This window comes from Arvicanthis niloticus, chromosome 3 (genome assembly GCF_011762505.2).
Source record: "Arvicanthis niloticus isolate mArvNil1 chromosome 3, mArvNil1.pat.X, whole genome shotgun sequence".
Lineage (NCBI taxonomy): Eukaryota > Metazoa > Chordata > Mammalia > Rodentia > Muridae > Arvicanthis > Arvicanthis niloticus.
In genome coordinates this window covers 128,256,699-128,280,857 of record NC_047660.1, presented here as the reverse complement: position 1 = coordinate 128,280,857, position 24,159 = coordinate 128,256,699, and the positions used below count along the sequence as shown (strand labels likewise).

Below are 24,159 nucleotides of genomic sequence, written 5' to 3'. Positions count from 1 at the left end.
AAACAGAAGAGAAAACCAAGTAAAGGAACGAGACAGCATCCAGCAACGCTTACATGTTAAGGCTGTTACTAAGAATTGGCTCTAAAGCTCTGGCAGTTGAGGCAGAAAGAAAGCACAAGCGCTGCATACCTTCCACTCCCTGACCAAAGAAAGGTCCAACCCCCCAAAGCCTTCAGAGATGGAGTTGTTTCCTTGGAAATAACTAAGTAAAGATTTACCTAAGGAGATGTGTATGCATCCTGCTTAACAGATTATATGGGCAGCAAAATGGAGAGATTTAGAAGGATTCCCCCAAATATAGTTACTCTTGTGTCTTTTGCAAACCATGTAATAAGAAAACAAATTATTTTAAGTGATATAATTCTATAAAAAGCAATAATCCTTTTATTTGCTTTTCACAAAGCCCAGAAATAACCCTAACTAATCATTCATTAAAGACATTTTTTTTTTTTAATGTGCAATAGGAAGAATAAGACGCCAGAACCACAGATTTGCTCTCTAAGAATCCAGGACAGTGAATTACTTTGAAGGCTATTCATATCCGACAGCACATCTCAGCAATACTGCTGACTTCAAGTGGGTGTTTGGCACTGGATTCGGAAAGGCTGTTATGTCCTTGGCATTCTTCTGTCCTGAGTGGTCACTGCCAGTAGGATGATTCACTACCATCAGCAAGACCATGCTTCCTTTGAAAGGTATAACCTCTTGAATGTCTTTCTATTGGACCAGATTTGTTCTTCATACAAGAATGCATAGGAGCACTCACTTCACACCATCATGCTTCCTTTCAGATGGATGCCACTAAATATTAAGAGGCAGAGTTAGAAGGCAGGATCTGGATCCTTACTTTCTTCTCCTGCCACAGTGTAACATAAAGTGAACACCATCAGGATGGAAAACGACAGAGAATAATATGCTGGGATGGTTCTCAAGGCGTCTGCACATAACCCTGGATGGTGCAAGGTCTGGTTTCTAGCTTAGTTACACTTTTGCTGTGAGACCTTCAGAAAGCTACTATGTCTCAATGCATCACCATTTCAGTAGAAAACTAGAGGACAGAACCAGTTAAGGTTTCCTCTATTTCTAAAAGTCAACACATCTATAAAGCAATGCCAGTTTTATTACAGCAGGTTCAGAAAGGATCTAGCAACATCTTAGTGTCATCCATGCACCTTATAGAATAGGCTACAAGTTAAGCCTTACATACTTAGGGTGGGTCTCCAGGACTGCTCTGTACCCTCACTTTAGTTCTAAACAGACACTGCACACCAGTGTTCCATATAACATTTCCCTACGTAGACAAATACATGGCAATAATGAGGTTGAAAAACTACCTGCTGGCTCTGTGTCCCAAGGTACCTGGGTGTGCGTGGGGGTTGTAAGGGAAAGGGTCTGTCAGATGCCCAACTTGGTCTGAGAATATTCATAGAGAAGCTGATTCCTAAGACACACTCACAGTGATGGTAACACTGTCTCAAGGTCACTGTCAACAGCACTGGTCCCTAGTTAGGGTTCAGAGGCAGGAAAGGTCTTACATTTTTGATATGTATGGGGAGTGGGCACAGGGAAGGAATGCCTATGACCAATCTACTCTTCTCACTAACCTTCCTCACTTCCTTCAAGCTGGGCCCTGGCCTTCTCTGGCCTCTCAGTTAATAATCAGTGCTATGTAAGCCCATTTTAGTGAGGGAGGGCAGTACTGTGAATGACTGAACAGAAAATTCTTCCCACCTGCCCAGGCCCCTCACTAAAAAGGGATATGACAGAGTCACCTTTACTCTTTGGGTTTATCGCCATGTTAAACAAGGACACTGAAATATCATAAACAGAGATCCCGGTTTCAGAAGAAAGCACCACTTATCTTTTAAGACTGTAATCTCCAGATCAAAATTTCAGCCAACAAATACTGGAGTAACTGGGCATGACTAGGAGGGTGCTGGCTATCAACACAGTCATGCAATGCTACGCTCCCTTCTCCAGTGCCCAGAAACTCTATGGTTGAGCTACATTCACATACAAAGGTCTTCTAGAACTCTCTTCTGACATTCCCAATCCATTCTGGTCCAGTTATACCAAAATATGCCCAAAGGATACAGTATTCGATTTTTTTTTTATCCCAACATATAAAAAAACGGAGGGATGAACAACAGGTTTCAGAAGGATCGAGCCAGTTACTTTGACTAACTGCCATGATGGCATTCAGCGCTCCTGTGAGCTCCCTCCAAAAATCACTTGGGATTTCAGTACGAGAAAGGCCTGCACTTCTCTTTACATCCCATTATTCGAAGAATACGAAGGTCCTATCTTCTCCTCATCCTCATATGTGACAAGACAGGTGAGCAGAGAGTGGAGAAGACAGTGAGGGAATAGGACAGACCATGGACCAGGAGGCCTCCCTCCACCTGCCTCTCCAGCACCGCATCTATGCTGCTGCGTGCTCAGTCATCAAAGTGAGCTGCTCTCAGCATCTCACTGTCAGGGACCCCAGAAACTTAAGCAGAAGTCATATTTTGTGCTAATTAGGAGTGAAGAGTATCACTTATTCAGGCTCTGAACCATCCCCCCCCAACACCCCCCTAATCCTCAACCATCTATCAAAGCACTTGGCATCTTTTAAAAGTAAAACACTGACACACCCTTTAAATCCTCAAATAATGGTTATATCCCCCAAAATTCTGTAGGCTAATTTCTAAAAATTAATAGCATGTCCCACATATCCCTGAGGGGATAAAAGTAGACCCTGTATTTAATAATTTAAAGTGATGGAAGAGATAAAAGCTAGTACATTGCAGGGTGAGGTTTTTCTAAAAAAAAAATAACCTGCCCCATCTTGCCTGAATGAAATCATATGCTGCTGTGAAGCATGATTTTTTAATTTCTCTTATGCAACCGATGCCTGAAATGTGTGGACTATGGCATTGGCTCCATGGGCAGAACAGTGCTTGCTCGGCCCAGCTGCCCTTTCATTTACAACAGTACCAGAGAGGAGTGCCTGGACAGAGCATCCCAGATTACAGCCACTTGGTCAAGTGGCATCTCCCAGACACCTTCTTCTCCAGGACCCAGGGAAAGGATCTATCTGCCTGTCACCTTTGCACACTGCCAGTAAGGTAAGCCTTTAGCTAACAGCTGCTCACTTGGTGGGAGGGCCTCGTCTACCCTTTGGTACCGGCTGACGTCCTGGCGCACTGAAGGTAGTGATCTCAAGGGCTGGTGGCCATTGCTTTGAGAACCTAGGGTAAAAGGTAGAAAGTTACCCAGGTATTGCTTTTCCTTTTACATCAAAATCAATCAAACCCCCCCCCCTTACACACACACACACACACACACACACACACACACGACAAAAACACACACCTAGGATAGGTGTGCTGGCACATACATAGCTGTAATCCCAGGACTCAGCAGAATGAGGCAGGAGGCTAGAGAGTCCCAGGCTAGCCTGGGTCACACAGAAAGACTCTGTCTCAATAAAAAGGAAGCAAGCAAACAATTCAAGCATCAGTTCCAAGGCTCTCTCTCCATTCTCTTTCAGCTTATTTCCCACATGGATATAGGCCCAGAAGAGGCTCCTAGAGAAATGTCCCCAGCATTTAGCCACCCTCCCCCTGCTCCTCCCTGCCTCTAACCTGCTCATAACTAATGCTTTAGGGTCACAAAGTGGCCATACGATAATGAAAAGCCACATAGGAGTCACAGGAAAAGAAGAGGATAATTTTAGTAGAAAAGAAATCACACAATAAGAAAATAATTGCTAGGGCTGGGATGTGCCTCATTCATACAGGGTTTGCCTGACATGCAAACACAAGGCCCTGGGGTCAATGAAAAGAAATAATTCCTCTTTGAGTCTGTGCTATTTAGGCACAAGAGACTGTCCTTTCCCCCTTTCCCACCTCTCTCTAGAACATCTTAAATAAATCATTCCTAGGAGTCATAGTCACTAAGATTCAATACAAATTTTATGTCTGAACTTGCAACTTCAGACTTAAACAATGTGCCCCCTCCTCCTGTTCTACCCCAGTCACACTAACTTCCTGGTCCGGAGCTTTAAGAGTGAGTGGCTGAGGTACTCCCATCACCCCTACACATCACACCAGCGTTTGACTGTTTGCCATGTCTCTTATGTCAGCAGTAGATGCTCCAGACTGAATTTGAACTGAGGTCTATGTGCACGGAAGTCATGTCGTCTTCTTCCTAGCTATGTGAATGGCAAAGGATGAAGTCCCTTGGTCTCTCCAGATCTGGACTGAGAGGCCTAATGCATAAGAAGGGCTTTAGGTACCCACACATTTGTCACCTGCTTCCTTATCGTCCCCTTCTTTTTTTTTTTTTTTTTAAAGATTTATTTATCTTTTATTTATTTGAGTACACTGCAGCTGTCTTCAGACACACACTAGAAGAGGGCAACAGATATCATTACAGTTGGTTGTGAGTCACCATGTGGTTGCTGGGAATTGAACTCAGGACCTCTGGAAGAGCAGTCAGTGCTCTTAAATGCTGAGCCATCTCTCCAGCCCTATCTTCCCCTTCTTAATCCTTTTGCTAATTGGTGAACCCCAGGGGAGGAATTCACCTCCTTATTCACCTATACATGCAAACTGCATTTCAATTTACATATTTGCAAGCCATACATCAACACACATGCAAACTATATACACGTACATGCAAATTATTTACATATAGCACATGACATATCTACACATATGTAAGTTGTATACCTACATATATGTGAATTATGTATTTACACATATGTAAATTATATGATTTCTTTTGGAGCAGTTATATTTAAGCCAAGAGTCATGCTGTCTTCTATATCCTACCTCCAGTGGCGCCCTCCTCCTGGGCAGTGGCCCCTTCGCAGGCACCTTGGGTATCCCCAGCATCCCCATCTTCCTGGGGCTGGCTATCGGTGGCATCAGCAGGTGCTGCAGCAGCTGCTGCTCCCTCAAGACTCCCCCTCCTCTGCCAGACCTCCCCCAGCTCCCCCTGCTCAGATAAAGCAGCAGCTTCAGCCCCTGACCCTTCCTCTTCCCTGCTGGGCACCTGCACAGCAGGTAAAGAACCAGGAGTGCAGATAGACTCCTGTGACCCCTCTGTGGGGCCGCTGCTGGTGGGCTCTGCTGCACAGGCCCCATCTTCTTCTTCCTGAGAAGAAAAGGCCGGGGTTTCAGGAAATCGTGCACTCTCTAGAGATGAGCACCGCGTCTCCACGGAGGACAGCTGTGTGGTCACACTCTCATTGCACGAGCTGTCTGCACCTTCCAGGTCACTCTCTCCCTCGGGTCTGGTACTGGCCTCACTCACACTCTCTGTCCTTGCAGGGTCACTGGGTTCTGTCTCAGAGGACACCTGCGAAGGTTCAGATCCCTGGTCCAGGGACTCAGTCTCACTGGCAGCTCTTCGGCTTCCTCCAGATGTGTCAGAAGCTCCCGCATCTGTACCACTTGTGAGCTGATCTACTTCTTGAGAGCTACACAATTCAGTGCTGCCCTGGTCAGCACTGGGTTGAGGCTCTAGGCTGGCTTCATTTTCATCAGGGGCTGTACTTGCCAGCAAGGAGCCTTCTGCAACCTCTGGAAGATTCTCCGGCCTCTCTTCTAAGGAAGCAGTTTCATGTACAGAGGCATCCTCATTCTCAACAAGGTTGTCATCCTCTGGTTTGGTCTGAGATGTCAGGCTCCCATCATCAATTCTCGATGCCCTGCTGCACATGATCAAGCCTCCTTCCTCCTCCAAGGAAGATGGGTAGCCTAGGTCTTGCTGAAACTCATGGTCTTCTTCATCTGAGTCTATATGAAGCATCGCATTGAGTCTTGTGTCGGTGGGAAAACTACTCCTCAGTTTGGGAGAGGCTCCCATGGACCGCTCAGAGGAGGAGGCTGCCCCTGGCCTGGAGGGGCCATTGTGTTCAATAGCATCTAAGTAATCATTGAGTGAATCCTGGCGGCCTCTGGGGGGTGAATTTCTTGAAGAAGTAGAGATCAAGTCCTCTGTGTCGATCTCCAGAGTAGAGCTAGTCCTGAAAGAATGCTTGGGGGTCCCATCAGCGACACTGTCCTCAGACACTGGCCCATTAGCACAAATAGTGCTGTCATGATGGCTCCCTGGCATATCATCATCATCAGAAGGGCTGCCCAGGTCTCCATTCACAGTGTGGACTCCGAGGATGGTGCCAACAGCCTCTGGAGATGCATCTGAATGAGGAAGCGGCACGTGTGAGCATTCAATAGAAGACAAAAAGATCTATTGTCCTGAAACTAACCAGTTTGCTGAGTTCAGTCATTCCACAGGTGACTCTGGGAAGTGTCACTGGATGCTAGAATTCACCACTCCTTGCTAAATGAGTATCCTGTGTAACATTTGGCGTGGGAGGTATAGACCTGATCTCTGTAGACTAAGCTTCATAATGGAAACGTAATTCTTGGAGCCCTTTTTGCTAAACAGACTTTCCTAAGTGCTTTGAAAGCTGGCAATCACTGAAAAGCCATTCCATTTCCAGCACCGGATACAGAACAATTCCATTTAAATACTAACTCCCAAATTGAGTAAGATCTAACATGTGCTTATGCATCTGCAGACACCTCACCTTCGTGAGCAGAAGACGTGACTTCCACTTTAAACTGGAGGTAGCCACTCACGTGGTCAGCCGGGAGTCTTCTGCCAAGGTTGTAGCTGAGCATCTGATCACTGCAGGAGAAGAAACAGCCCCTTATCCTGACTGTACCTTCACCTTCTTCCCACAGGCCGCCCCCAGTTCCACAGGCTGCCCCTTGAACCTTTCAGAATTTGAAGTAAATACAGGCTCGAGTACAATGTGACCCAGGGACAAAAAGAAAGTTTTATTATAGGAAACATTAAAGGAGAGAGAACAATATGAGAAAATAAAACCAGGTTGATTCCAGACAGCAGCCCTTATTTTGTGTGTGTGCGTGCGTGCGTGTGTGTGTGTGTGTGTGTGTGTGTGTGTGTGCGCGTGCGCGCGCTCATGCGTGTACATGTGCACACATGCTGACCTTACCTTCCTCACCTGCAAAATAATGGACTGGAGCTAATGCTTTCCTTCTCGAGGAACCTGCCTACCACCGAGTCCCAGGTACTAACAAGGTGCTCTGCAATGAGGGGAATACCAAATCCCATGTCTGCTGCTAGACTGGATCACAACTGGATTGTTGGTGGTGTTCTTAGGCTGTTGGCCAGTCTAAGGGTAGAGTTATCCAGCTATTTCAAGTCCATGTCTATTTTCCAGATTCAAATACAAGAAACTCCTATCCTGAGTCAGATGTTTCACGGCTAATTACAGACAACCAAAAGGCTAATCAAATCACACTATTTCTGCTCTCTCACTGCCCTCTACTGGCCATTCGTGGAAGAGACACATCTGCACCACTGTACAGTATAAAGCCTCTAAGTCAGCTTCGTAGTATCAACCTACGTAGCTCTGTTTTGTAAACACATACTTAGATATATAAAAAAACAATTCAGTTTATCAACTGGTAATTCATCTGGATGCATAATCAAGTTGTGAGATATCTCTTTTTATGATGTTGATATTATTGCCCTAGACTGATGCTGTCAAACATTTTGCTTTCCCACTGAAGTGTTCACTGAAGGGCATGCACACATTGCCGGAGGCCCTAGGGTTATGTTTTCTTTACTTCCCTGGCCACCAGGGAGGAAGCATGAACCCTGCTTCCTGGAGGAAGACATGAAGGCATAGCTGAGAAGCTACTGGGTGGCAGACCTGGGATGAGATACACATTATCCCACTGCAGAAGCCCCTGCCAGGCATCCTCTATACTACAAGCTCATTTTACACAGCCTTGTGATTCCAGAATGCCTTGGGTAGCGTTCCTCTTACTTCATATTACATTGGAATTGTTCGATAGAACTCCATAACAGCTGCCATTGGCGCAATGGCAGAGATGCATCTTCTCCCCCTCACCACTGTATTCCCACCGTTTAGAGAGCTCCTGACATACAGAAGGGCTTGCACACTCGCGAGTGTGCCCAGCAGCAAATCCTAAGGCCCAGTCTCTACTTTCTGACACCTAGTCATCTAATAAAACCATCATTTTCTTCTCAAAATAAAATGATGGCTTCTCCATTTTTTTCTGCCAAAAATCACTAGTGACACCAATGAGAGAAGATTCGCAAAAGCCATGTTTAAGGCAGAGAACGAGTTACTGTCTCATCTCCAATACCCAACACATCTCTCGACATTTAGTAGGCACTTAATGTATACATAATAACTAACTGCCAAATAAGAACCATTACCTGGAAGAATTTTAACTGAGAAAAAAAACGTCCTCAGTTCAACTCTTCCATATCAAAGTTCAGAAAAGCTGCCTGTGCCTCACAGGTCCTCTGTTAAGAGCATGCTACTATACAGAGTGCAGGTCTGGGTTCTCCTCCTGAGCTTGCCCAGCCCTATCCAGACTCAAGCTGCTTCCTGCTGTGATATATAATTATGAAGAATATGCTGTATGTTACTATTATTATGAAAAAAAATGAAAAATAAAAGACTTTCTCTAGATGCCTGAGGCATTCCCCTAGTAGTCAGAGAAAATGATAACCCTAGGACTATGCCAAGACTCTTGGAAGGGAGCTGGCCATGCCATGAAAAATGTTATGGTAAACAAATGCTTTAAAAACAGATTAGGAAGTGTAGCTTGTCTCATACAGCTATACCCTGGACATTAGCCCCTACTTCAGATAGCTGCAGTTCACCAAGTGTATAACTAACCAAAGTATAGCCCTTTCAAGATGTATCGATTACTCAATAGGAAACAATAATCAGGTCAGAAATATTAACAGATATCAGTTGTCAGGTATGATGACAATGTTTTTAGCCTACTCATGGAGAAACATCTCAGTTCCGACACTTCATAAATGCATTTTGGACTTCCTTCCACTACACACAGAACTGGGTTTGTCGCTCCTGTGGGTGTTCAGCTCTTTAGAAGACTAACTCAAACACCAGAGAGTTCATGGCAGTTTGGGTCACTGACAAGATCGAGTCCTTCCTCGATCAATCTTGCTGTCAATACATGAAATGGATACAGATATATTACCTGAATTAGATGATTATAATTAATATGAATCAAGTGAGATATACAGTAGATTTATTGCAGTTGATTCTCACCATAATCATTCACTGTTGATACATGCTAAAAATAATTTTAAAAGTTCTCCAAATATATGTTCTAGAAGCTATAATTATTATCCTTAAAAATAACTGTCATGTCTCAGCTTTTTACCAGATAAACCAAGCTTCTGGAATTTTGTATTCTCTTTATTTTGTGTGGGCTGTCTACCCACACCGTTCACATCTTTCTGAGAGTCAAGAGGAACGGAATCCACCAGAACCTGTGAGTTTGATGGGGGCTGTAGGGACCTTGTAGTCTGAGGAACTGTTTTCAGATGAGGAAACACAAGCCCAAGAAACCTGCAGTAAATGTGTCTCCACAGGCAACACTTACAGCCAGCACTCGAGGTGTACAAAGGGCAGTGGAGACGCAGGGCCAGCTTCCAGCAGGGAACAACTACAAGCTGTGCTCAAGATGTTTCAGAGAGCAGCGGGTCTAGAGCAGAGGGACTAAGCTCTGATCTCGGCTCCCCCACCTGCAGCCTCAGAATCCTCATCCCTGAAATGGCTAGCACCACATCTTCCACCTCTTGGAGTTGCTGAGATGATGTGGACAAGTCCCTGTCATATTCTAATGATGGACAGGGTAAGAACCCAGTATCCCAGGGGGTTGCTCCCACTACTGCTATGAGGAGAGGGCTCACATTACCACACATTCAAAAGGTTCTCCTGAAGTGAAAAAAGACACACAAAATGACCTAATGTTGCCCCAGAGTCCTTGTAGTATTGACTTTGCTAGTACTCATGACATAAAACTACATACTGCATAACAACGGATGGTGGCGTGTTCTAGTTCTTTTTTTTAAAGATTTATTTATTTATTTATTTGTTTGTTTATTTATTTATTTAATGTATGTGAGTACACTGTTCCTCTCTTCAGACACACCAGAAGAGGACATCCGATCTTATTACAGATGGTTGTGAGCCACCATGTGGTTGCTGGGAATTGAACTCAGGACCTCTGGAAGTCAGCGCTCTTAACCGCTGAGCCATCTCTCCAGCCCCTATGTTCTAGTTCTTAACTACTCACAACTTATATAGGCAGCTTACGAGAGTGAAAAACTAAAACTAAGTCCCTAAATAAGTTTGCCTTTTTGTGCTTCAGGAATAAAGGTAGGCCCTGCGGATGGAATTCATCAGGATAAGATGAGGGTAGAATGATCTCATGAAAGGGTGTCATAGCAAGATTTCAACATGCTCTCAAACCAGCCAAACAGTATGAGAATCGTCACTGACTGCTATCTAGGTGAAATTTGGGAAGGGGATTGATACCACAAGGAGGTGTACCACTGAAACAAGGTATTTTGGGTCCAGTACACTTTATTGAGCATAAGGGCACTTTTTTTTTTTTTTTTAAAAGAGACAAATTCCGCTTCTTATTGGCAAGAACACCCCGGGACTACCAAGCGTCACTTCTGTCTGGGCACAAACTAATCCCAGGATCCCCAAGTGAGAGACAGTTACCCGACAGCCTGCCGCTCCAGCAGCCTCTGCACAGGAATGGTTAGTTTTCCCAGGAAGCGTTTGATGATGGGCCGACTCTTGGCAAATTTGTCTTTGATCTCAATTTCTAAGACATCAGTCAAAAGTGCAAAAAAGGAGTATTTCTAAAATAAAAAAAAAACAACCATACATCATGTTGGCTTAGAAGACAAATGCAACATCCTATCATTTTATATACAGAAAATAGTATCTCTTAAACTGATGGCACATAGAGTTCACATTACCAGTCACTGTCAATCCTGCATTCAGGTAAAACTAATGAAAGTCACAGAGACTCTTAAAACAAAAAAGTTTAAAATCTGAGTGGCAACAAATTTTTTCATCCAATAATACACTTCCTTGGTTTAGTAGTTACAGGCGATAGTATGAACGATTAAATTATACATAACACAATTTACTGAAGTAAAAGGGAAAATCAGTAATACCGATCCTGTTTGTATTTAAAGGTTTGGCCCTCAGTAAACTATGGCGGCAGGAAGTGAGCGTGAGTCAGTTACTCTTCCTTGACAGTGTCCATTCATCCACAGCAAGGTGAACAGCATTAGCCTGCGTGGCATTTAGGCGCCACTATGTTTATTTAGTATAATAATTGAAGTTCTCCAAAGGGCAGAGGAATTTCACATTCTGCTTAATGGAAAATAGCACTTGCTAAAAACAAGAAAGCTACATATTAGCACCCTGCCTCTGAGTAGGTAGTCACACTAATAGCTGAAGCCCAGTTTGTTGGTCTCCAGAGGTAGAGATGGTTAAAGCATCCTCTCAGCGACCCCATCAGGTAGAAGCACACTCCTCAGCAGGCCGAGGATGAGGTCAGCGTGCAGGGCCTGACTAGCACATGCGGTAACCCTGCCTTTACTCACGGGCAATGCAAAAAGGGTAGATATGAAAGAGGGAAGGGGTGTTGTTGCTTGTTTTGTTATTGTATCCACTATGGCCTTTCTAGAGCTCACACTTTAAAGTGTTTTCTATTTTCTAGGCTCCAAGTCACAGTAGATGAGGTGCCAGGACTTTAAGAGTCATTTGCCATTATGACATCATGGTGTTTTAGAACAGGTGTGAAGACACAAGCAACAATCTGCCACTCATAAACACAGGACTGTTCAATGACAAGCCTCTCCATGCTCAAGTCCCGTATTTCATGAATTCTCTCTCTCCAGCTATATAACCTCTACAGCATTGTTGGAACATTCTTCTGTGGCTAAAACACTCAGGCCCCGTTTAACTAATTTACACATCTCCCTCAGAGGTAAAAGTTTAGCTAGGAACATTCTAGAACTAGGATGTAAAGGCTGGATCCTTGAGATACAGTGGGAAGTCTCTGCTTGCCAGTGAGAAGGCATGCCAGTCTCTGCTCAGATTTGACTCTGCGTAGCTCTAATGAGAAAGCCCTTTGCTTGATTCCACTGATGTGATACATTAGGAAGACAGGCAACAGAGTCGCTGTGAGAAACTCTCAAATACCAATCAACACAATCTGCCTTCTCTTGGGATGCTGACTTCCTGAATGGCTCATCTAGCAAGAATCTTAAAGTTCATGAAAACATTTGCCAAAGCCCATAGAGAAAGAAACTCTTTTAATTTGGACTGAATACAAACTAGAGCAAAAGGTTAGAAAACATTAAATACAAACCAGCTTTTCGCCGGGCGGTGGTGGCGCACGCCTTTAATCCCAGCACTTGGGAGGCAGAGGCAGGTGGATTTCTGAGTTCGAGGCCAGCCTGGTCTACAGAGTGAGTGCCAGGACAGCCAGGGCTACACAGGGAAACCCTGTCTCAAAAAAACAAAAAAAACCCAAAACAAACAAACAAACAAACAAACCCCAAAAAACAAACCAGCTTTTCCCCTTTGATTCAGGCTCTACTGTGATTAATCCTTCTGTTCTTATGAAAACCTTCATATAGTTTGTTCCTCATGAACTTTTTACATTATCTTTTTAAAAATATTAAGATATATAATCATCTCAATTATTAAATCTGTAGCACACCATAAAGTTTTATCCTAGAAGAGAACAATTCAACAGTCTTACCATACCCCCGGCTCTAACAAGAAGGATATGCAGTGTGCCCTCCCTGCAACAGAACTAGACATCTGGAGCCACTGTGCCCACACCATTAACAGCTCAAGTCTGCACAGAGTTCAGAGGGAAAAGATAAACTCACCTGTCAAGTACTGTCAAGCAGAAGAGCCCCCCCCCCCGACCCCCAACACAGCACCTTCACACCCTCCCCTACCCCTACCCCAGCCACTGTCCTCGTACCTCTCTGTGCCAGATTGGATTGGTGGTGTTACTGATGATAGTGGATCTTCTCTCCTGCCCGTGGTGGGCACAGGTAGGGAAACTGCTCTTCTTCCCTGGCTGAATGGACATCTTAAGATAAGGGTCAGGATTGAAGAACATCCCTTTCTTGAGCCCAACTGCCCTGAGATCTTTAAAGAATGAGAGAGAGGAGAGAGGGGAGAAGGAAGCAGAAGAGAAGGAAGGCAGCAGGGAGGGGGAAGCAGAGAAGAAAGGAGGAGGGACACAGACATCCTGGTTAGCACAAAAAGCCAAGTTCTTAACTAAAGTTCTAATCCAAAGCTCTAAATAGATAGGAGCCAGTGACACAGCAGCTGAATTAGTCACACTGCGTGCATAAAAAGATGTAGCCACACTGTGCATTTATAGAGACTGGCAAGTAAGTTGTGGCTGTAATTCCAGCAGAGGGCTTTCCAAGGTGGCAAAAATAATGCCAGCCCTTCTTCATCACCTTGTGCCCCTACAGCTGGAACACTTTTCACTCCATGTGCCTGTGGTTCCTCGCCATCTTTTTCCTGGTGCAGTATGGTTGGTCAGCCAGAATGGAAGACAGCCTCTGCATAGAAATCTTAATAATCAGCTCATTAAAAAACACCCATATATGTAAAATTATACATATCTATACTATATATGCAGGTATGTGTATTGTATATGTGTATAAGTTTAAACTAGCTTAACGTAAGATGAAAATTTAAAGCACAGATTCATATGTACTACATCTTAAATGTCATACATATTCTATAATGAATCCAATATGTAAATGCAATTATTTTAAATTATTCTTCAGTTATTTCTTCTAAAGCCTGTAAAGTAATTTAAATATTTGATGAATATCTTATAACTTACCTTACATTCACAAAATGTTTTATATGACACAAGCTGCTAAAAGTCTTAGCTGGAGTCTGCTCAGTGAGGAGATATTTTAGCTGTCAGGCTACAGGTACACAGATGTCTAGAAGTAAGGCTGACTTAGCTGGGCCCACAACACCTTTCTGAGATTGTTGGTGTGATTAATGTAGCTCTGGGGCTAAACCATCTTGAAAGCTGTGGAAGAGACTACATTTTCATGTGTTTCAGATCAATCTGGAGGTCTTGAACACTCTAGCATAGAGATGGAGTCTGCACAGGGAGACCTGTATTGGCTGGATCAGCTGAGTAAGAGACACTGTGTTACAGCCCTGAAATATAGGACAACCTAGGCCTTGTGTCTGATGTATTCCTCAGAGCTTACTCTCAGGAAGGAATGGACTGGACCACAAGAACTCATGGCCTAGATGAAAACAGACCAGGGCTGTCTAATGACACATGGTCAGCAGTGGAACAGGATACCACGTTAACAAATACGAAGATAGTCAACAGTGAGACCTCATGCTAGCACCACTCCATGCGGTCTAGATTGATGGCTGGCCTAGAAACCATCAGGAGAGCGAAGGGCAAGCAGGGAATGAGACAGGTACTCTGTGAAGCTGCTATCAGCTCCTTATCCCAGTGGTCCCATTTTTCGATGCTTGATAAACTATGCAGTCATGATTAAATGCAGATTTGCAGGTGACTGGTCATTATCTGCACGTTTTCTCTGTTACTGTGAAGTAGCGTTGAGAAGAAAATGCAGCTCACAAATTTATTTTCTTGTCTTTCCTGAGTCCTCATTCCTCAGACTCAAGACAGATTGATAGCCTCTAGATATTAAGTTTACTTCCAAGCAAGGGATCTCCTTGAAGCAAATGCAGAGTATAATGGATAGAAACAGCTGCTACAAAGTCTGGCAAAACTAATTCACTCACAGACAAATATTCCTTTGAGCAAAAGAGCATTCTGCTACACATCAAAGACACTGTGAAAAAGGTGTCAAAGTCAGACAACCTTGATACCAACTCTTGTCCAGTGAGACACTGCACTGATGAATGAATCTTCATTAATGCAGGTGATAAACTGCCAAGTATTTGTAATCTGGTGATGCCACCCCCTGAATTCATCTCCTCTCTGTTCTTGCTATTTTCCTTTGTTTCGTAGTTCACGAGTAAATCCGCAACACATAACAAACCAAAGAAGAACTCGAAGTAACAAAGGCATGTGTGCTAAGTACCCTGGTTCAGCCTTATTATAAGATTTAAGACGTTAATGGAGACACAAGTTTTGCTGAAGCTGTACAGTTCAATTCTTGGTCTCCTTCCTTATTCTTAGATAACCACGCATAGCGCTTTTGCAGGCAGCCGTTCCAGTATGTAAATGCTTTCAGACAAGTATCGTCACCCACTGTCAGTCTGCAATCCCTTTAATTGTTTTAGAATTGATGTTACAGAATTCTGCTCATCTCCTGTGACTTTCACATATTTCTGTACACCCAGCAAATGTCTATCTAGTGAAGAAAAACACATCACAGGCAGCCGGCTTCTATGTGAACAGACGTGGGCTAATACCAAAGATGGACTCGCTGATGTCCTAGAGATTATTTCTTATTTTGAGGAAGATATCCTATGATTTTACTTTCCAGATAGTAATTCTCCTGCAGTGAATTAACAGCACTCCTTCCGAATTCAAAATCAATATGTGACTGCCATGTTTAAAATGATATACAGCAACCCGATGCAGCGTTCAATAGCTCTAAACTAAGAAATCGATAGAGTGTAGCCAACGATCAAGGGGCTAATTGTTCCCTGTAATCACCAGAGGCTTCACTCTCTATAGCTTCCCTAAAGCATCCCAGGTCTAAAGCACAACCTGTCAGTCAACGTGTCTTCAGGAAGCAGTGTCAGAGCTAGGCAAACGTGAGATAAAGGTACTTTAAAGTTATCTTACCCCGATACTTTAAAAATACCAAAGATCCCAAACAAAATATATTTACTGGTCTAATCTGAACCATAAGCCACCCACCAGGTGAAAACTTCTAAGATTCCTCAGGAAGTTGAAGGAAGGAAGGAAGGAAGGAAGGAAGGAAGGAAGGAAGGAAGGAAGGAAAGAAAAGAAAAGAAAAGAAAAGAAAAGAAAAGAAAAGAAAAGAAAAGAAAAGAAAAGAAAAGAAAAGAAAAGAGAAAAGGGGTCTCCAAAAGAACAGCCTCACAGGAAGTGAAACAGACCACAGAACAAAAAGACCACACCCAGCGATGGGTGGGTGTGCACAGCCTGGTGTGGCGTGACTGCTGTGGGCCATGGAGGTGGCTGCTCTCACGGTCTCACTGTTTAGTTCCTCATTCGCAGTATTTAAGCAGTGAAGAAAACAGTCTCACTTACACGTCAGACGCGCTACACCTACAAGACGTTTCTTTACAGAGTCAGGGAAACTTCAGGCTTTGTGTAACTATCACCCAGTTGCCCACTTAAACTCCGATTTAAGCACTGGCTTTCTCAGAACATTCTTGGTTTTATAACTTCCGATTCATTCTTGATAGGTCAGTGGTTTTCAAAATTTTTTGACAGTGCCCTAGGTACAAAATAAATTTCTCCTTTTTATGTCGCAGCCCAGCGCACACATACATTCATATGTATACTTTTTGTCTCAAAAATGTCAGTTTGTGTAAGCTGTGTCTTATCAAGTCACTTCCTCTTTGGTAGTAAGCTCCACTTACTTCAATGTTACTTTCAACTCAGTCAACTTCACAACAAAACAAAACTCAGTCTGAAACAGCGCTGTAACCAGATGGTTTGCATGCAAACAGGTGGGTATGTTTTGCCAAATAGAAAATCATTATCTTGTTACTTGTTAAATTAATTTTTAAAATTTCATGAAAACAGCTATTTGTACTATTTTTTATGTGCTATCATCACAGAAAAAAAGTATGCCTTTCTTTTTTTTTTCTTCAAGCCTTCAAACCTTCATTCTTTCTCCAGTTGAAGTAAACACACAGCACTTTCCACACACCTTCTGTGTGCTCACATACTCACAATTCGTCCTGCATGAGAAAACCTGGTAAAAAGAGTATGTTCTAAACATAACAATCATTTAATTTTATCACAGTAAGATATAGTTCACTTTCCAGAAGTATGACCAAAAAGAACTCAGTATAAGCTAGCTTACAGGCGCGTATGATAGTGTAGAAAGAATGATGACTCCCTGCACTGAAGCCACACAGTCTCAGACTGGAGGCCACCGCCAGACACTTACCTGACAATGTGAAACTGACGAGTTTCCTAGAGTGCAGGCTTCCTGAAGCACCTCCTTCCATGCCTTCTGCCCCCATCTGAGGAGAAAAATGTATGTGAAATTTCATACTGGAGTCATGTTATCTACTGATCCAGGGACCCTCATCTCTTTGGACTTACAATGAGTTATTTTTTTTTTTTTTTGTAAAAATGCATTATAATGCATGTCTTCAAGTTTTCAAATTTTAGAACAGATATGCAAATTAGATTCCAAAATACAGGATCAAAGGTTCATATTTAATCTTTACCCCATTAAAAATATAAATTTTGAAATCTTTCTTAGTATAATCACCCCACTTTACTGCATGTTCTGTCTTTAATATGAATATAATTTTGCATGGTACACATTCCTATAACCAAGCAATCAGGAGGATCAGGCAGGAGAATCATAAGTTTGAGGTCAACTCTGTCTCACCTGTCTGTCTGTCTGTCTGTCTGTCTGTTTCTCTCTCTCTCTCTCTCTCTCTCTCTCTCTCTCTCTCTCTCTCTCTCTTGTTTGTGTGTGTGTAACATAGTTGTTGATGGTGGTAGTGTTTCTGTTACATTTGAGACAAGGTCTTGTTATATAGCTTAAGCTGGCCTGCTTCATCTGGAAAGACTCCCTACACTTGAGATGAGATCACTTTTGATATCCAACCAGATTTCTCAACCGTCATCATCCCTTCTCACTCCCCCCACTCCCCCTACCCAGTAATATCTGGTCATTCTGGCCTATCTTTAGCAGGATTTTTTTTTCTTTAGGTTGGTTTGGCAAGAGTCACTGTACCTTCCACCCACCTAGTAATTTCACCCACTCTCTACAAAGCCCAAATTTTCAATTGGCCTTGAACTCAGGACCTTCTTGCTTTTTCCTCTCAAGTATTGGGATTATTAGAATGTGCCACTATGCCTGGCTAATATACTTGATACATAATAAATATATTTATATTACTAGTGAAACTAAATATTAAATTCCTTCATACTTAATAAGAAAGCCAGGAGTAAATACTTGACTTATGTCAGGTTCATTAATATGTGCTAAGCCACCCCCCCTTACTTTTGTATCTCTGAGTATTCACATGGCATCCTAGCTGTGTTCAGGCTTCTACTGTATTGTAGTGTCTGCACTTGGCTAATGGAACTAGCCATAACAGGACCATGTAATGCTACTGTGCAATCATTTTTTCCTAAAAAAATTTTAATAAATTATATCTTCTATGAAACTAGTAATTGAAAGACTACAAAGTAAATTTAGATCTTTCTCTAAATTTTTGTACAATAAGTGGAAAATTTATGGCTTCTAAGAAGAAAGTTCTTTGTGGTATTCTGACAAAAGAAGTCCATATTACAAGAGACAAAATTGAAGCAGAGTCAATTCTGAATATGTAGAAAATGGAAATCACACACAGAATTTAATTATGAAATGCATATTAAACCCTACCAAGGTTCCTTCCCTGATCAAACTTTAGTCAAGCTCATGTGAGCCCTCGGCTTAATTAGGCCTGACCTGAGGCGTTTGTCTCCTACTTGGTAGATTATAAAAATTCCACATCATCTATCGGGCACTCCTATTCTCAGTGTGACGTCACTCTTGACATGAGATCAAATTCCTCATCTCTCATCAGGCTCCAGCTACCATCTGATTATCTGGGCTGACTTTGGCAAAAATTATGTTTAAGTTAGTTTATCAAGAGTCACTATATCCCCTTGGCCCTTTTAGTAATTTTTCATCCACTGACTCTGCTTCTTGGACATAAATCCTCACTTTCCTATGTTGTCTCTGAATTGATCCATTTCTATTTGGAGGTCTCTCTTCTCTGACTGTACCAATTTCTAGGTAAAATAAGGTTTTATCCACGCTTTTAGTCATTTGCACTACTGTCCGGTGCTGGGTGTCTCTGGTCTGATACTTCTCTGACTTCTCTGTACCCCCAGGTGAAGCTTGTACAACATCACAGGTGACCAGCACTGATCTAAATTAGGATGTAATGCTCACTTCTACTGTCTCCCTATGCCTTATATACCACAGACAAGATTATGTGGCAATTAACTGTCCCCTGATCAGTTTGCATCAGTACCATTCAATTCTCTTTATCTACTCCTTCTTCTCCCCTCCTCTCCTCTCCCCTCCCCTCCCCTCCCCTCCCCTCCCCTCCCTTCCTCTCCTCTTTTCTTCTCATGTGTGGAAGTGTGCATGTGAAGGCCAGGAGATAGCCTCAGTTATTATTTCAGTTGCTTTCCCCCTTTTCTTTGAAGGCAAGGCCTCTTATTAGCCTAAAATTCACCAAGTAGGTTAGGTTGGCTAGCCAGCTAGTGCAGGGATGTGTCTGTCTGACTCCACTTTCCCAATGATGGAATTACGAGAGTGTCCGGTCCCACCGGACACTCACATTTTTTATGTGTTTTCTAAGGATCAATCTCAGGTCCTCCACTTGCAAGGCAAGGACCTAATCGACTGTGTTACCTAACTCCCCAGCACCCTTAATCCTATTCTCTTGAAGGTCGTAGGCTGTTCATTCAACAAAAATGTGAGTTATTACACAGATTTTATCCCTCTGATTCACAGTTCCTAGATTAACAAGGTGCAGGTAGCAGCAGAGTGTCTAGACAGCAGATTCAGCATACAGGACCTGGGCAGGTGATACAGATGTCCCTGTGACAGATGGTCTAACCTACACTCCCTGCTGTACCAGGAGAGCAGGTCTGCAAAACAGGGCCACTGCCTAATAAGTAAGACATGTCCCTCCAGGATTATAACCTGTATGTCTAACAGGAACTTGTTTATGCTGAGTGAGTTATTTGTGACTGAAAATATTCATGGACTGTCTTCGTTTAAAACTATCTTCTCTCCTCTCTTTCTCTCTCTTTTGAGACATGGTCTTTCTATGTAGCCTAGGTTGACTATTCACAATCTTCCTGTCCGGGCCTCCTCAAGTGCCAGGATAACAAGCACACACCACCAAACCAGACTTATAAACTAATCAAAATATTTTAAAAAACCTACAAGGAACAAAAAAAGACACCTGCAGTTTTCATTTTAAAAATGTAATTTATTCTGTGATAAGACTTATCTAAAGCAATTATCCGAGAATTCATGGAAAAATAGTATCTGCTCTCTGGCAAAATAGTCATCTGAAATAATGCTCAAAGAATACAACGTTATCTCACACTACAATAAAGCCAGGGAAGGCCAACCATTATCGCTAAATCCTGGACCATTCGTTGTAACACACATATCAGCATCTGTGTTTAGAGAGAGGTTTTTAAATAAACTTGCTCCATAGATCTATTCCAGGAAACCCAGAAGCAACAGTGCCAACCAAGTGCTGAAATAAGACAGTGCCTGAGCCTGCAGCTGATAGGTTTCCTGTTGCAAGGCTCACAGACATCTACTGTGTACTCAGACGAATGATAGTGACGTCAACGCCAATACACAAATGACAGAGGAAGCAGAGGTTCACACTCTTCATTCATTGCAAAGGGACTTGTGAGAAAGGGGATCACAGGATTAGTGCAATGGCTCATTTTCTGACCTAGGGAAATTCTCAGCTGTCTCCCTCAGGTCTATTCTTTGTAACTGTCATGGAAGAATCATACTAAGCAGGCTTTGTGAATATCAGTGCTGTTACTTACAATAATTAAAGCCATGCTGTGTACCCTGGGAACTACCGCTCTGCTACAGCAGCATAGCGCTGACCTCCTCAAAGGAGGTTAGACCCAAGAATACAGACCCAAGTGTTTATAGACTGCCCAGAAATCTACTGACACCACTTCTATTAATGAGTTCTTTTAATCAAAATGTTCTCTCCTGATTGCAGTGCTGTTGTCTACACAAAACTCTGAAGTCAAACTGAAGCACATTAATTATCCCCAAACTGCAGGCTTTGACAGGGCAATCTCACTGGAAAAATCACTGCAATGCATTTAATTGGCAGTGGGCTAAACACCCCCTCTCCCCCCACCCCGCTCTCCTCCCCTACCTTCAGTAACAACTAGATCTTGGAACTGCTCAAGTCTAAAAGACTCCAAATTCAGGAAATGCTGGCTTTCTTTTTATTGTCTAATTTCATACCAAATGAGTTTTTCAGAGGTTTGATTAGAAACATCCCTCTTAGGTATGTAATATTAACAATACTAATTTTTCATTTTACCATATTAATGACAAAAAAGTCTTATCCAGTGTTACATTGGCATGGCAGATTTTATAGTCAACAATTGTTAACCATTTTGTGACCCACAAAGTCTTACGTAGTAATGTGGGCTATTATTTCTGTATTCTGCACTAGGTTTATTATACTAGAGAAAACCCTGATATAATTTTAACTAGAGATCTTGAACATTTTTCATATATTGTTCCTTCTGTGTGGAATTTTTTTCTTTTTCCTCTTCACCCAAGTAGCTTCTATCCATCCATCATGGGGCTCTCCTGCACTCAGGACTTTCTGGTCATGACAGATCCCACTACACATGCTCCCACAATGACAACTTAAGTGATCTGACTGAGCCACCACTGTCCCTTGGTATAGCAGTGACAGGGACCCTTCCCCCTGCTCTTCTTAGCATCTGAGTCCCAGCAAGAGGCTCAGCCCGTAGCAGACACACCCACCAGAAATGCACCTGAATAACAAGCAAAAGGAAATGATTCCTTCAGAGGCAGCAATACTATTAAAGCCAGCACATGGCAGGGCTGGACAATCTCAAAACATCATCTGCAGAGAATGCTTTCTGAATTTGAGGGATTTAAGCTGACTACCGGTCCAGTTCTGACAGAGCAACAAACACACACACACACACACACACACACACACACGGAGTGAAGATTCTATGACATAGGAGTCAAGTTCCTTTCTAGACTTTTATAAGCTTATTTTTACTAATGACAAAACCTTTAAGGAATTAAACATTGGAGCCTAAAGAATCTGTCTAAACCATCAGTCGATTACGAGAACTATTGATTTTTAAAGTTGATCTAACAAGAGAAAAATGTCAGAAAACTGAAAGAGCAGTCCTTAGGAGACTGCCGTTCTCTTAGAAATGGAGAGTTTCCTTTCAAGGTAAGTAACTCTGCTTCTTCACATGAGGGCTTGAGGAAGAAGTTGGCTCCCACTTGGTGGCCATGTTTTACCAAACAGTAGACTGTTACATGGCACTTTGTGAGGGATTTAAACTCAGACCTCAGGAAAGCACCCAGATACGACCCCCACCACACACCTTCTTTAGATGAAAGCTCCCCAAGGTGACTGGCCAGCAGAACCACTATGATTTCACTGGGTACATTTTCCATTTTACACACTGAATTCATGTAAATCACCTGAGATGCAGTATCACAATTTCCTACTAGCCTCAAGTAAAAGCCTTCTTGACAGAACACCATGTGATTCATGGTGCTTCCTTGAAGAGCAGTTGGCACACAGGACCGTTCTGTAGCAAGTGTTTCCCCACGATTGCTAATACAGATGCAGTTATGGCAGCCTCATTACACACTTCCTTTCCTCAAACAGTGGCCACACTGTCATATATTTCCTTGTTATTGTCCCTTATGACCGTGACAGGGTAACCCAGGCAAAAATAGAACTCTTCGCAGGCCTTCCTTCTTCCTTCAAGAGGAAGGCAGCAATCAGGAGAACTCACCATCACAGCTGGGTTCTTCACAGTAATGCAGGGGGTTGTGGCTCGCAGGGCTCCACTAATGCCATGGTAATATTTGAAACAGATTTTGATCTCCGCTGCAAAGCAATAGTAGAAAAACAGTTGAATCCACTAAGGAAATGCCAAATCCCTCTCAGGCAATCCTTTCGATACATGACTCCTTTTCCAATCAGCACCAACCAATTTTTACCAATTCCTGATGAATTTTATTTCTTTTGCTTTTCGCTATTGCCTTCTTTTTCACAGGGTCTTGATATGTATGTCACCTAAGCTAGTCTGAAGCTCATTCAGGTTGAGAAGAGCCCTGAACTCTGAATCCTCTCAGCTCAGCCACCGAGCCCAGCTTTGCTGAAGCTTCGTAAGGACGTCTCAACTGCACCAGAGAAAGAATGCGAGCAGACAATCCACTGAACACATCTGTAGAGTAAAGGTAAGACTGTGATCCTCTCAGGTGAGCACCACCTGCCATGGTGCTCACAGAGGTAGGCAGTGCTATGCCTCCTGTCTGGGTTGTAATCCAATATCCACTTTAGCCTGTCCTGGGTGACAGGTGAGTGGTTCAGGTTTTCTGTAAGCTATGACTTCCACAGACTGTTTTTAACTTCTTCAGTATAAACAGATTACAACAGCTACTATTAGAACTATAAAAAGCAAAGCAGTCTAACACAGCATGAACTGGGTGGACTCTCTAGGAACCCATGTGACTTTAATCTTCCAAGTGACTTGAATGGACTACTAAACAGGGATCAGATTTGGGGACCTGATCCATAATGATGAGCACATAGACACTCGTATCCCTTATTAAATTTGTTCTGACAATTAAGGTCGGGAAAAGGCAAGGCATATACCAATTGCAGTTTTTAGAAAGTTAGTTTCCAAAAGCATGAAGTGAATGTGTTTCCGTATAAGCTTAGAGTCAGGAGAATGTCTCTGCTCACTAAAAGGCCTGAATCACCATGACATGTATTTTCTCCCAGGTGTCCTTTAGTTAGCAATGGTGTTGGCAAGCAGGGCAGGCCACAGATGGACAGTTCTGGCCTACAGAGGGAGCTCCTCACCTGAGATACAGAACTGTTAAGATGGGGCTGTTCCACACATTTTCCCAAGTAACTTAATTTAGCACTGACTTTTCTGAACATGCTAAATGGCGTCCTGTGGAGTGTTTTACTTGTTCACTTAAAGAGAATGATATAAAGAAAACTTTCTTTTGAGAATTTATATTGCCATACTCCTCCTACCAATGGCCAAATATTAAACCTAAGTAAAGTTCCATCATAAGCTAAAATATTAAGTCTATCTATCTATCTATCTATCAATCATCTATGTATGTATGTGTGAATGTGGGTATGTATGTATCTATCATCTATCTATCCTCTATGTATGTATATGTGTGTGTATGTGTGCATGTATGTGTGTATGTATGTATCTATCTATCTATCTATCTATC

At 42.7% G+C, this 24,159-nt stretch overlaps 1 protein-coding gene across 4 annotated transcripts in view; it reads right to left on the bottom strand.

Moving 5' to 3' along the window:
* The window catches only part of Hecw2 (HECT, C2 and WW domain containing E3 ubiquitin protein ligase 2), a 358,088-nt gene that overhangs the window by 108,320 nt on the left and 225,609 nt on the right, over positions 1-24,159 (bottom strand). For all 4 annotated transcript variants that reach the window (XM_076931910.1, XM_076931912.1, XM_076931911.1 and 1 more), the window contains 7 exons: positions 22,695-22,789; positions 17,047-17,122; positions 12,906-13,075; positions 10,610-10,752; positions 6,587-6,687; positions 4,821-6,194; positions 3,138-3,233 (listed from right to left, as the gene is read on the bottom strand). In XM_076931910.1, coding sequence (XP_076788025.1) covers positions 3,138-3,233; positions 4,821-6,194; positions 6,587-6,687; positions 10,610-10,752; positions 12,906-13,075; positions 17,047-17,122; positions 22,695-22,789 — 2,055 coding nt within the window. The remainder of the gene's footprint in view (positions 1-3,137; positions 3,234-4,820; positions 6,195-6,586; positions 6,688-10,609; positions 10,753-12,905; positions 13,076-17,046; positions 17,123-22,694; positions 22,790-24,159) is intronic.